This window comes from Pieris napi, chromosome 15, assembly GCF_905475465.1.
Source record: "Pieris napi chromosome 15, ilPieNapi1.2, whole genome shotgun sequence".
NCBI lineage: Eukaryota > Metazoa > Arthropoda > Insecta > Lepidoptera > Pieridae > Pieris > Pieris napi.
In genome coordinates this window covers 4,629,948-4,643,798 of record NC_062248.1, presented here as the reverse complement: position 1 = coordinate 4,643,798, position 13,851 = coordinate 4,629,948, and the positions used below count along the sequence as shown (strand labels likewise).

Sequence of the window (13,851 nt, the reverse complement as noted above, 5' to 3'; positions counted from 1 at the left end):
TAATAATTAATAAGCGACATGATTTTTGAAGTTATACTTCTTTAGGCACGTTATGAAAAATTGATGAGAGTGAAATTTTACGATGCGCGCGCACCGTGACACAAAATTAACAGAATGAAGTTGCCCACGGAAGATGCTACGGCATTGGACATAATTTAAAAATTACATTCGAATAATAATAGTATTTATGTTACACTTAATGTAAGAGAATAATAATAAATATTTATGTATTTAATTTTTCAAATGTAAACTGAACTTTATTGACTACAATTACTTCTTTTCCAGTCTTTGATTATTTAATAGTAATTAATTATTTGCATGCAATCAAAAACTATTTTTTATAATGCCAAAGAAGTATAACTTCTTACGCGCGTACATAAGTACACGCACCCTTTTCTTTGAACTGCTAGTTTTGGACGGGGTCGATCTTAGAAGATGATCTTAATGAGTGTGCTATAGATTTAATCACTGTTATAAACAATTGTAATTTTCTCCAGATAACCCTAACAGCAAATTTAATAAGAGCTAACCAGACATCTCTGGAACTAGAACTGGACAAGTCTGACAGCCCCCCAATAACATTACCTGTTACATTTAACGCTATGGTTCCTGCTATAACGCCAGCCTCAGATATAAATCTTCGTGCATGCTTTTTGGATTTCCCTTATAAATGTGATATTGTGATAACTAGTAATGAGTTTTGGGGTTATTTTACATTAGAAGAACCTGAGGTATTCATTGTTTTAATCTATTTAAACTTATTTAGCAATTCCAAATACGACTTAAGAATTGCAGATATTTATTCCATTTCTAGTTGATTTATGAAAAAGTCAAGCTTAGCGTCTGAAATGATTAACTTTGATAGTAAAAGTATTTAAGTTATGGGTAAGGTATCTGTTCTATTCTATAAATATATACATTTCATATTATGAGTGTTCTTTTTCTAGGAATCATCAACGTTAGAAGTTACAGTCGGCGTGAAAGAAGGCTTGATTACACCAAATTGTACATTATGCTTACCAGTTATAATTAAAACGAATGTCTTGGGAATGCAAGAACAATCGATTTGGTAATAAACAGAACTTTGATTTAGTTTTTTCACATCTTTATTAAACTACGTTAATAATTGCAATTTCAGTGTTAATCTTTTTGGAATGTCGTCACCGGTTCAAATTTGTCGCATAAATGGGTGTGGTGTGCGGCCTATAGTTACTTGTACACCAATAGCTCTTCATTGGGGCCAAGTTAAATTACTAACAAGAACTCAAAAAACGCTTACACTTTGTAACGACTCTCCAGTGGTGGTCAATTTTAGAGCCTCTCTGGTTAGTGTTTTATATAATGAGTAAAACTATTCCAGAAAATGTATGTCTTGCAAGCCTACTCATAGTAATTCAATATGAAAAAAGGCGTAGACTAGGTAGGTAGGTTGCTATCGTCGTTATTATCGGATATACAATTTAGCTAATTTGTGCAACAACAATGATTAAACTACAGTAAGACAATACAAATATAATGCTTAAGATATGCAATATTATGTATTGAATTCCAGTTGAACCGCGATGGTCGTTGGCAAATTTACCCTACAGAAGGATTTATTGAACCAGAAGGTGAAACAGATCTTACTCTATCTCTATATCTTATTGATGCTGACAGCTATACTAATAAGGCTGTCATTCAGTTGGAAAGAGTCAAAGATATTGTAAGTTATTTTTGATTACTATGGTAACTATCATTAGTTGGTTATATAGAAACTGTTTTGTTTTAGTTGGTTCCACTATCGGCGACTGGTGTAGGAACGAGTATTTTAGTTGGTGAATTTAGAGACAGGGTAGTGCTTGGAAGGCATTTTACTAAAATACCGTTGAACGGTCAAGTGATAATGGAAAACTGTGGGACACGAATGCACGCATTAGAATGGAGCGAGTATTACAAAGCGCCGAAAACAAAGCAACATTCTGTGTAAGATCTATAAACTAATAATAAATTAAGTTTGAAATGGGTTGATATTACTGGTAAACCTTGAATATATGCCGCAAAATGGTAGTCCAATAGTAGACCAAATTGTTAAATAAGTCTTAAATATATTGTTTATTTAATTGTAATCGAAAGCATAAGGAATAATTTTCAGAGCATTCTATAACTTGGAACCTAAATCATTTAAAGTGGCGGCTGGTGAGAAGTTAGAATTGACAATAACTGGCCTTTCCCATAAAGTTACGACTGTTAAAGAAATGTGGTATCTAGTAGGAAGTGTGGAAGGGATAAATAAGAAGGAATTACTTCTCGAGTGTCAAATCATAGCAGAATTCGTAGACCCAAAAATAGAAATTTCATCAAATGTTTTAGATTTTCAGTATGATTACGGTCCATATAGCGAATTTTATAAATTAACAGGTAGGATTATATGTTATAACTTTTTTGATAAAATGTTGATACTATATTTATCGCAAATCGATTTCAGATATCGTTACAATAAGAAACGTTTCAAAATTACCCTTAGATTTTGATATCAGTGTAAAACCGCCATTTGCAATCATCCATAAACAAACAACATATAAAGTATTACCTGACGAGGAAAATCTTTGTGGTTGTATTTGCTATACTGAATCAGATTTAAATGTTCTTAAAATGACAGACAGTGACCCTTACCAGTGCAAAATATTTATGGACTATTTAACTCTTAAACCAGTGGATCCATTACGGAATGAACCTCTTCATTTCTTTCAAGATATAAATAAAATAAAATTGGCTTTTAATTTGACACATTCAATCGAAGAACGATTAGAAGATCAAGAAGTTATGAAGATACAAGTTTTATTTGATACGACAAAACATTTGTCGCTAAAATCTCGTGTTTATTGTGATTTGTTACGAGTTAAATTTAAGGGCCATAAAAATAAAGTAAGAGATTTTATTCTGTACATAGATTAATACCTTTATATGATCTTACATTGTTTACTTTTTAGGATGTCATTAAACTAATTGGAAAAATAAACTTTCCAAATGTGCTCATACTAACTCCGCGAATAGATTTTCAATGCGTTCTTAATGGAAGTATTGAGAGTAAAACTTTTAAGATACAAAATGTGACGCCCTTACTCGTATGCTATCAATTTAACTGGAAAAAATATTGTATCTTGGAGACAAAACTGGTAAACATTTAATAAATATAATAGTAGAATTAATAACACTTAAATAAATAAATTAGTAATTTATATATTATTCATTTTATAGCCAGGTCGATCCGCAGACACCGTCTACAAGAGTTCAACAGAAACTGAAGCTAGTACTGGTAGAAGTGGTACTTAAATTAATAAATATTTATTTTGTCCGATTTACTTTGATTATTATTTTATTAAAATAAAATTTTAGGTGGTGAATTGCATGAAATATTAGCGTGTCGAACACCTGTGGGATCAGCTGTTGATAATATAGGCAAAGAGATTATTGATAAAAGTTTAATATCGACTACTCAGAACGAAGTGCCTCTTGAAACGATATCAGTTCTTAATGAAGATATAACACAAGACATTAAGTTTAAAAAATACATAACAATGAAGACTATTACACCAATGGTTGATGTTGATTACGAGTCTGATTTTGAATGGATACATAAGTTTTCAAAAAAAGATAAAAGCCCAATTTGTATTAATGACGTGCTACAGTTAATCCCCCATCGTGGGCTACTAAAACCTAATGAGGTGGAATTCATTCATGTAATTTTTAGGCCTAATGTAAATATGAATATTCGTGCTACTTTAGAGTGTGAAGTACTGGGTGGACCAGCTGAAAGTATACTAGTTACCGGCCAAAGTTCGGATTTGATCTACAAACTTAACACAGGAAAGATAAATTTCAAAATAAGGTCCTTTCATGAAAATGCCTTTGAACAATTGATATTGACAAATGTGTCACAACTGCCCTTCGAATATAAAACGTATTTAAACGAACCGAAATGGGAAAATGATTTATATGGTACCATACTTAATGTTATTCCTGATGGTAGAGTTTTAGAGCCAGAAGAGTTCATTAGTGTTAACATTGAAGTAAGACCTGGTGCCATGGGTTATTTTAGTAGTACCTTTGTGTTGGAAGTTGGTCATCTTCCTTTTATACCTATTGAAGTTTTTGGATGGGGTGTTATACCACAAGTCTATATTTCATTGCCGCGACCAGAAATAGCCAAGGTAAATCTGAATTTACCCTTCATAAGTGCCTATTTATTAAGGGCTAAACTAGGAATTCGTTGCGTTGAATGCGTTCTGAAAGTAAAAATAAATTTGGGTTAAGTGGATACTACATCTTCAAAAATAAACTTTATACGAAAGTCGTGGCCTATGCTAACATGTTTTTGCTACTCCTAAAAATTCAATCATATTGATATATAATCATTTAATCATATTGGCAACACATTGTACACTTATGACTCGTCAGTAAAGAAATGCATATTGATGCTTCAAATTTTACATTTAGTGCCAGTTCTCAAATCAAGGGCGTAGAACGGAAGAGAAGGGAGGCAATAAACTCTCCGCCACTCTTTTTAATCGCCATTTTTTTTACACAACGTTTGTAAGGAGCTGCAATCATTACACCATGTTCCACATGACATCTTAAGTAATTAATAATAATAACAAATTAAAAACAAAGACTTGTCCTCTATCAGCAGGATGCATGGTGAAATAGGAGCACGCACTTACATTCTCGTGGGAACAACACGCAAACACATAGTCGAAATAATTAACATCACCGCATACACGAATTCAAGTACGACCAGTCACCACAAGTAGCACCCGTTCACGAGTATGACGCATGGCCAGCCATCGGCCCCCTCGCCATATTTTAGGGAGAGAGACAACCCGACGCATGGACTTTACTAAGACCATAAAGCTTTGCTCGATAAAACGTCTTGTATACTATTGATTAATTTTCAATATTACTTTACAGCTAAGTCCAGAAGTTGGGTACCAAGCAATTCCTACACTGACCGAAGAATATTTGGAGGCCATTAATGAAATATTTACGAATCGCATGACAGAACACCTAAATTCACCATTTACAGAAAAATGTTTTGAAGACCCAATGTTTCAGAAGGATTGGTTTATATGTTCTACATGGGTACATCCTTTTTCAGAATTTATTTCTCACAAAGATATAAGATAAAGATCAAAATGATTTTAAAGAATATGTAATAATATTTTTTTCAACGCTTTCATTTGTTTATAAAGATTATGTAAAACAAAGAATAAGTTTTCTTGACATCTTTAACGTTTGAAGTGATTATGACTTGTCGTTACTTACTAAAAATTATTCAGCTAGACACAGATTAGTTTTCTAAAGAATTTTATATATAAATAATGAATGTTAGACCCACAAAGTCGACGGCGTGTGTCAGGCACTGGAGGCTGATCACCTACTTGCCTATTAGATTTAAAAATGATCATGAAACAGATTCTGAAATCTGAGGCCCAGACCTAAAGAGGTTGTAGCGCCACTGATTTCCTATTTATTTTAATGAATGTTAACTTCTTTTTAACAGTAAAATACTTACTACCCTCTTTAGGATGGATACCCGTCTTCCATGGACATTGAACTCGCGATTGAACGGATGCTACTGATAAATTACATTAAATTACGACCAGACATTCTAAATGTCTATTCTACTACATCGAAAATGATACCGATACCAGGTTTTCAGACAACACCGTACGTTATTGATTATGGAGTTGTAATAACTGGAAGTTGCGTAAGTATCTCAAAAAACAGTTGAATAAATAATTTATTTTGTTTTTCCTTATGACATCTAGTACTATTATGATTATCAGCATACATTAAACTATTTAGTATTGGTATTGAAACGTAACGGAGCAAAAGACCTATAGAATCCTTTTCGTCACCTGTGAACTAAGTGCTGCGGGTTATTCTTCCGGGAAGAACCTGAACGTAACTTTCTAGTAACTTTTTAAATAACAAATATATTAATCTCTGTATAGGTTCACTGCTGTGTAGATATTATTAATTACGGACCTATTGTCATCAAACTACATTTTGCGAAAGGGACCCAAGTTCCTATATGGCTCGGATTAAAATTGTGTGGAAAGTTAAATCCAGGGGAATCTGGAAAATTAGAAGCCACATTTTCTCCAACATCAAACGATTTTACGGAATTAGAACAAAATGTCGAAACTTCCTTTAATATTGACGTAAGTCATTGTTAATTGTTATGTATGTTTTAGTTTTCAATATTAAATTTGGGACAGTCAAGTTTCGTAATTTATAACGATATTTTCCGAGACCTAAATCTGAGTCTTAGACCGAGGTACGCTTATGATCCTCAAGAAAAATTTAATGAATTTTAATTTATTTTTAAAGCCAGCCCTGCGATTCTGTAACTCACTTCACGAACTCACACAGCGGTTTTCGCATCGGCGGTCGCTCTCAAATCAGTCGTGAAGCAGTCATTTTATGATTTGGCATTCTGAAATGGTCCCACCATTTCTTGCTTGTAGTTTAATGTTTATCAGAATGCCAAATCATAAAATGACTGCTTCACGACTGATTTGAGAGCGACCGCCGATGCGAAAACCGCTGTGTGAGTTCGTGAAGTGAGTAACAGAATCGCAGGGCAGTTCTTAAGTCAATGCAGTAATAATACTCATATAAAAGTAATCAAATCCACGGTTTAATAATTTTATTCTTCAGGTACCATACGGCGTAACTATTCCAGTTCAAATAAAAGCATTGTGTGCTGTTCCCTATTTAATGTCTAATGTAAGAGCTATCGACTTCGGTACAGTACGATGCGGTGACAAAGTCATATCTTCCATACCCTTAAAAAATATGTATGTATATTATGTTTTGCTCTATATGGAACCAGCTGCCCAACAATAAGATTCATATAAAAATATCATAACTATTTTTCAAAGAAATTTTACAAAGGTAGCCCAGCCCGAAACTAGGAAATTCGATGTAGTGTACAGATGTGTTTAAAATATACTTGAGCTTTATATCTCTTGCGTAAGTGACCAGTCTCAATAGTGATTAGACGCCGTGGGCTTTCGGCTTGAAACTATATAATTAATTACTTAATAAAAAATAAAAAATATCATTACTAAAAAAGGTAACACAATGAGGAAATGAGTGCGTTTTTGAAGTGAAAATTTTTTATCGGGGTTGAAAAAAAATTTAGTGTAACATTTTTTCGTTACGCGCCATCTTTTGAAGTGAAACTTCTTTATCGACGTATGGGAGAAGTTTTGTAGCAGGTTACGCGCCATGTTGCTTTTTGAAGTCAAACTTCTTTATCGGCGTTGGAAAAATATTTACACACATTTGTCACATTTTTCGGTTACGCGCCATCTTTTTCTTGTCCCTACCACGGTTGATCCGAAGAGATTCGAAGCCATTAGTAACAAAAATATGTATATAATAACGATAACAATGATAGTAATACTAATAATTCTATTACAATTAATGAAATTCTGTAATAATCTTAGTAGTTTAGTAATAAGTTAAAATGAAATAATTGTATTTGTATTCATGTCTATGATAATAAAAGCCTTTTGTTAAACTTTATCTAATTTAACTTTATTTAACCAATTTCTGTAAAGTTGCATATAGTAGATCATTTTTCGAAAAATAAGGTCAAAAAGAAGTTTCACTTCTTACGTGTGTACTAACTAGTACACGCACACATTTTTATTTTTTTTCTTAAGGGTCTTCCGATAATTTACGATACGCCAGCTGTATACAATGCAATTTTTAATGAAATCATTAATTTCAGTGGAAAACCAACATGCATATGGTATGTGACTTTGAAGTCTAAAACACCAGGCCCTAATCCTATGATAGTCCTTGATAGTTCTGGAAAGTTTGAGCCAGGGGAAGGAGGCTGGCTTAGTATAGCTTTTAAACCTATCATGGAGGTATTGTATTGAAATTTATGTAATGTCTAAACTCTATATAATATTATAATTTCAATATAATGCGGCTTAGATAAATCGATGCATAGTAACTATAGTAGGGAAAGAAGCTATTAATAAATATTGACTGAAAACTCTTCCAACGTCTCTAATATATAGAAAGTACTACATTTAAATAGCAAACTTATTCAATGATTACGAAGGTTTATTTATCTTATATCATTATTGTTTGTATGCCCCGTGCCATGATGATGATATATAGGTGATCAGCATTCCTTCCCAATCAACCTGAACCCATCATAATTCTGGTAATTTTTTTAGCTTCCGTACGAAGGTCTACTAATTTTCAAATTCCATATGAACCCAAATCGAATGACTATACCGGTGTCGGGGCAGGGTATTGTGCCACAGGTTCACATTATTGGACCGAATGTTAGTTTCCCGCCAACTCTACCCTGGGCTGAAACCACAGATATTTATTTTGGATTGACGAACCCATGTCCGTTTCCGATAGAGCTCATTGTGGCGCATAGTGATGTGTTAGTATTTCTACAAAGTTTTTTAAATTAACAAACATCAATTATCAAACAAAATTGTGTTAAAATACCTACGTATTTTTCGCGGTTTGGTTTTATAATAATACAAAAATATATAAGATTTTTTTTTCTGTGACGTTATGATAGTCATTATTTATTTATCTATTTATCCAAGCTCTCGTACCAGAGCTATTTGACGTCGATTTCAAATCTTTCAGGGCGAAGATATTTATCCATGTTGCTTTTTTTTAGCTTATTAAATTAATAATGAAAATTTGACAAAAAAAAAATATTAATTTCTTTTTTTTTTTCATAATCGGTTGCTTTTTGATTGGACAATTTGTCCATCACAATCAAGACACTTGACGAGGCACCCTTTAATTTTGGGTTTGGTACCTTCTCTGTTCGATCTGCTGCAGCAATGCCTGGGAGGCACGACGTGGAATTGAACAGTTAGGACTGGCTGATGTTATGCTCTTAACCGGCAGGGGATAACTACTTTGTGTAGTAAAGGCATTAGAAAACAAACACAAATACTATATCAATTATATATATCTACTATACTCAACAAAGTTACAGTGTAAATTTGCCTTTCCATTTTCTGTAGAAATTGGAATGAAGAAGACGAAATATATCAACTGCTTCATAAATACTACAATAAGCCGGATGAAATGTTGGTTAAAGCGATACGACCAGGGGCGGGTATGCCCGAGGCAATCATGAATTTTTATGTCAGATTTAAAGAACGAGTAAAAAGGTTAATATTTTCTTTGTGTAAACAATAACTTTATTGTATTTGTAACGCAATAGATGTACATCAATTAGGCTATTTATAAATGACTAGCAAACTCGGCGAACTCCGTTTCGCCACCAGATGGCTTAGTTTTATGTAACATTTCGTTTGGTGATCCCGCATTTCTGTTGAAATTTTTCCTGAATTTTCTTTATAAACCTCACGGAGCCCGAGACCTTTCCAACGAATGCAAAACCGTGGAAATCGGTTCGTGCGTTCTTGAGTTATAGCGTCAGGAAGGAAAACCCGACTTATTTTTATATAGTAGATTACATGTAGGTATTTAACAGTGCAACACAATTTTTTCGTTAACTTCTGGTTCTTCTTGGCTATCTGTTGATTACATTTCTAGTACCAGTAATGGGTTGATAAAGGAAAAACATTTGAGTAATATTGTAATATAACAGGTGCATTGAAGAAGAAGGTCAGATGTCCAAGATTTCAACAAAACAAACTGCCGCTGCCAAGTAAGATTTTTTAAAATGTAAAAATATTTTAACTACGAAATAAGATTAGAAAAATAATAAAAATTTCAGAAAATCCAAGAATGTTAAGGGTCCTGTATCAAAGACCACTACACGAGATAATTTAAGTCCAAAAAAGGCACGAACTGAAGCTGAAATTATAAATGGTAAGTATGGTTTGTTTAGTTTCTTTCAGTGTCCGTAAGCGTCATCAAAATTATAAATGAAGTAGTAATGCTTCACATGGGTTACAGAATAAACAAAACTATTGTATAACCAGCGGCACGTAAGTCTAGCGCTGGCCGATACGTGGAGGGGATTGCTGCGCATGTGTACTGTCGCGCGGGGGACAAAATGCGACTGGAGAGCCAATCGACGCTCTTCATTCCGCTAGCCCCCCTCAGGTACCTTATTTTTTACTTCTGCGCAATAACGGTCAGCGCTAGAGTTTCGTGCCGCTACTTATACTACTTTTTACTGTTATGAGAATACACCTATTAAAATCCAGTATTAGCTGGTATTGCGAAGGGCGTATAAACCAGTATTACCAGTTTAAAAATTATTAGATATCAGCCATTTGTAGATAATGTTTTTTACAGATATTATTGGCTCCTTAAAAGAATCTAAAGTAGATCCTTTGAAGGAATGCATCGCAGCTTACGAAGCTACATCGACAGCTGATGACCAAGCTGACAATCATGCTAAAGGAATTTTAATATTCTTTCACGGTTCACCTTGTGAAGGTTAGACAGCGATTATATAATGGTAGGAAAGTTGTAATAAAACTTAGATTTACTACGTATAAATAGGACATTTTTTGCTATTTTTACAAAGCTTTAATACATAAAATCGTCATCACTGCATCTATATTATATACGTCACCTAATTGCTTCTGATTTGTGGATTGCCTGATTGAGTTTGTCGTTTTTAATAAAGTATTATATAGTTCATTGTTTTATTTGGACTTCGTTAATCTTATAGGAGATCTAAATTTCGTTCTAAGCGACAATGAAAAATTTAACTGTATGGTTTTAGAAATAAATTGCCAAGAGATGGCCTATTCAACGGGCAAAGCACTTGGAATTCCTACAGTCAACATTGACATGTGCGTTGTGGAAGCATTATGTACAAGCACTTGTAACGCAAAACAGGTCATACTAAATGCAGTTAATGAAATGTTCGATGTGATACATAAATTTAAAGGGGACGATGAGAAAGAAGCAGAAAGTGAAGGTAAATCTTTTGGGTTAAGAGATCAAATAGTAATTATCTAACCTTATATTAAATCTGTGACTCCGGCAATGAGCACCGTCAAATAATCAAATAAACATTAAACAGTAATAGACACGAGAATATGTATAATGTGTCATTGCAGATTTGTTTAAAGAAACTGATGACGAATTCGACATAGTATGGAAGAAAATAGAGTTTTTGGCGAATAGTAAAAACATAGCAACTCCGCGATCAAAAGCAAGTGATAAAAAGAAAAAGAGATCTTCAACATCTTCTATAACTTCACATTCAGCAGTAGGAGCTATGGGATCCACTACAATGTTTCAAATGGTAAACTGTATTCATGAAAATTATTGAACTAATATGTGTGTTTTAGGGGCAAAATTCTATTATAAGTGATAGAACAAATAGTTGTAATAAAATCACGAGATTATTATTTTTGTACAATTAAAATGCTTAAAAATTTCATATCATTTCTATTTCTAAACAGAGATTTAGCTATTTTCCGTGCTTGATCTATCGAAAAATGCACAATCTGATAACATGATACAGCATACGTCGAGAGATCGCAATATCGCGAAACATATAGAGTTTAACGGAATTTTTTAAGTACGCATTAAAATTCTGAATTTTTTATAATTTTTTTTATTTTCTCATAACAATAAAAAGTTGTACAATAGTTTTGTTTTGATTATTATTATTATTTTAATAAAATTAAAAATCCATAATCAAATCGCAAAAAATTCGATTTTAGTTAGTTAATTTTTCAGGATTTAACAACCGAACTCTTAACGGACTTCTTTAAGCATCCAAAGTTTAACCGAGGGTTCATCGTGGATACATTAACGAGTATCGTTTTCAAAAGTCCACCTTTAACACTTACTTCCGTCATTAAGTGTAAAAGTAATATATGGAATATACATTTAGTGTTGTGTCAATCAGATTTCACGAAATGGGCTCAAAGCCATGAGGAAACGCTGCGAGAACATGAACAAGTAGATGAGTAAGTAACCATATACACTATATATTTAATTTTATCTATCAACGAGATAATTTTTCGCCGGAAATTGAATGGTGGTAGGTATTTGGTTGGTCCATGTGTAAAATATCTATTTGTATAGCTCCCTCCTTATCGGAATGCCAAATAGTAAAATGACTGCTTCACGACTGATTTGAGCGCGACCGCCGCTGCGAAAACCGCTGTGCGAGTTCGAAAAGTGAGTTACAGAATCGCAAGGCTGTTCTTTAAACATCTATGATTACCTTTCTTTTTTCAGAAACGCATCCAAGATTTACGACGAGACAGAAATAGAAAATATTATAGATAGCTTTGAAGACATGGATGAAAATGAATTTGAAAATGCTAATCCGGAACATAAATCCATTTATATTACATATGGCTTAGAAGACAGAAGGAGGCAATACTATGAAAAACAAGGGTTATTTTTTTGTGATTAATAACCATAATAATTAGTTTAATTATTATTATCATAATATACGCAAGATGGCAGAGATGATGCAAAAATCGTTGGTTTGTTAGCCTATGTAAAGAGTACACGGTATTTATGCCCTAAATGTAAATACCACACTTAAATATTCACAAGTTACTACATACTTTGCATTAATAATACTGATGCTTGTAAAGTTGCGTAGAGATAGATCTACGAGTTGTCTATGTTCTTTGTTCTCTCGATATCATAAAGATATGATAATGTTAGCATCAAATTTCATACATGGATCGGAAAATTGTTTTTGTATACAACAGAATTTCAAGATTAATAACATAACATGCGATGCCGAATAATTTAACTACTTCAATAGTTAAGTCACAACTCAGAATAGGAATGCGACTTTGCATCATTATTGCAAATAGTCACCCCTATCACCTCCTAACGGGAAAAAAATCATATTTAATACTCAGTAATATTTAAAATATGGAAATTTAAATTTTAAATTTCAGTAACAGGTATTAACAAACATAGACAAACATTTCCTATTCAGCATATCTTTTATCAATTGCAGAAACCCAGATGACTTCGTCAAACTAGAAAAGAGTGGTCGAGGTATGAAAATTAGTATAAGTTTATTATTTTTAATGTATTTTTTTAAATTAATTAATTTTTATAATAGCGGGATTATCAATTAATATTTTTTTTTATCATTTGATTCCAGATCGCAGTAAATCATTACTGGTTATTGATAATGAATCGAAGAAAAAGATGAAAAAGGAAGATACTAAAGGTATGTTTTATCACTAGCAATATGTGCAAATCATTTTTCTTTGATAACAACAAAAGACTATTAAAGTATCCAAAATAAAAAGTAATATATTAATTAAATAGTATTTCAGTCACGTGATATTAAAGTTGATACAGTCACCAGTGTTGCTGAAAAGTGTGCTCCTTCAAACGAGTGACTGAGAAATATATGTGTGTGTGAATGAGGAATATAGTATTTGGGTTATTGAGTTGCAGGTTATTTGTCGAGGTTTACACGTAGCTCACCGGCAGTCAAAAGTTATTCTGTTAAAGGCGTATTGTCAGTCATTTTACTCGTGCAGCCTAGGAGCCCTAGTATTCTAGAAGCATCGTGTTAGGCGTAGCACAATCGTGAATGTGTTGATTATAAAGAACACGCAGATCTTACAACGTTGGTGTAGTGCCTAACTAAAGGAGTTTTCAGAATATTGTTTTATAACCAATACTAACATAGCGACTAGGATCGAAATCTACAACTTTCTGAAATAAAGAAGTTAGTATTATTATTAAAATTGTTGTCCTAATAGACCAGTGCAGATAGCCTTTAAAAATAATAAAAAGTGAAAAAAATTACAGTAGAATGAAACCCATTAGAAAAGCAGGGGAATATGAAAGGAAAAATACATTACGGTCAATCTGAGATCG

At 33.0% G+C, this 13,851-nt stretch overlaps 1 protein-coding gene across 1 annotated transcript in view; it reads left to right on the top strand.

Moving 5' to 3' along the window:
* The first annotated feature begins 1,144 nt into the window (after positions 1 to 1,144).
* LOC125056868 (hydrocephalus-inducing protein-like) overlaps positions 1,145 to 13,851 on the top strand; it is a 56,865-nt gene continuing 44,158 nt past the window's right edge. Inside the window, exons 1-22 of the mRNA XM_047660186.1 lie at positions 1,145 to 1,325; positions 1,553 to 1,702; positions 1,769 to 1,962; positions 2,132 to 2,397; positions 2,465 to 2,904; positions 2,970 to 3,155; positions 3,238 to 3,304; positions 3,376 to 4,190; positions 4,948 to 5,118; positions 5,564 to 5,746; positions 5,994 to 6,203; positions 6,703 to 6,842; positions 7,784 to 7,925; positions 8,244 to 8,461; positions 9,788 to 9,882; positions 10,315 to 10,458; positions 10,697 to 10,948; positions 11,091 to 11,278; positions 11,719 to 11,951; positions 12,226 to 12,387; positions 12,971 to 13,011; positions 13,121 to 13,189. Of these exons, the coding sequence (XP_047516142.1) occupies positions 1,155 to 1,325; positions 1,553 to 1,702; positions 1,769 to 1,962; positions 2,132 to 2,397; positions 2,465 to 2,904; positions 2,970 to 3,155; positions 3,238 to 3,304; positions 3,376 to 4,190; positions 4,948 to 5,118; positions 5,564 to 5,746; positions 5,994 to 6,203; positions 6,703 to 6,842; positions 7,784 to 7,925; positions 8,244 to 8,461; positions 9,788 to 9,882; positions 10,315 to 10,458; positions 10,697 to 10,948; positions 11,091 to 11,278; positions 11,719 to 11,951; positions 12,226 to 12,387; positions 12,971 to 13,011; positions 13,121 to 13,189 (4,537 nt within the window). The 5' untranslated portion in view covers positions 1,145 to 1,154. The remainder of the gene's footprint in view (positions 1,326 to 1,552; positions 1,703 to 1,768; positions 1,963 to 2,131; positions 2,398 to 2,464; positions 2,905 to 2,969; positions 3,156 to 3,237; positions 3,305 to 3,375; positions 4,191 to 4,947; positions 5,119 to 5,563; positions 5,747 to 5,993; positions 6,204 to 6,702; positions 6,843 to 7,783; positions 7,926 to 8,243; positions 8,462 to 9,787; positions 9,883 to 10,314; positions 10,459 to 10,696; positions 10,949 to 11,090; positions 11,279 to 11,718; positions 11,952 to 12,225; positions 12,388 to 12,970; positions 13,012 to 13,120; positions 13,190 to 13,851) is intronic.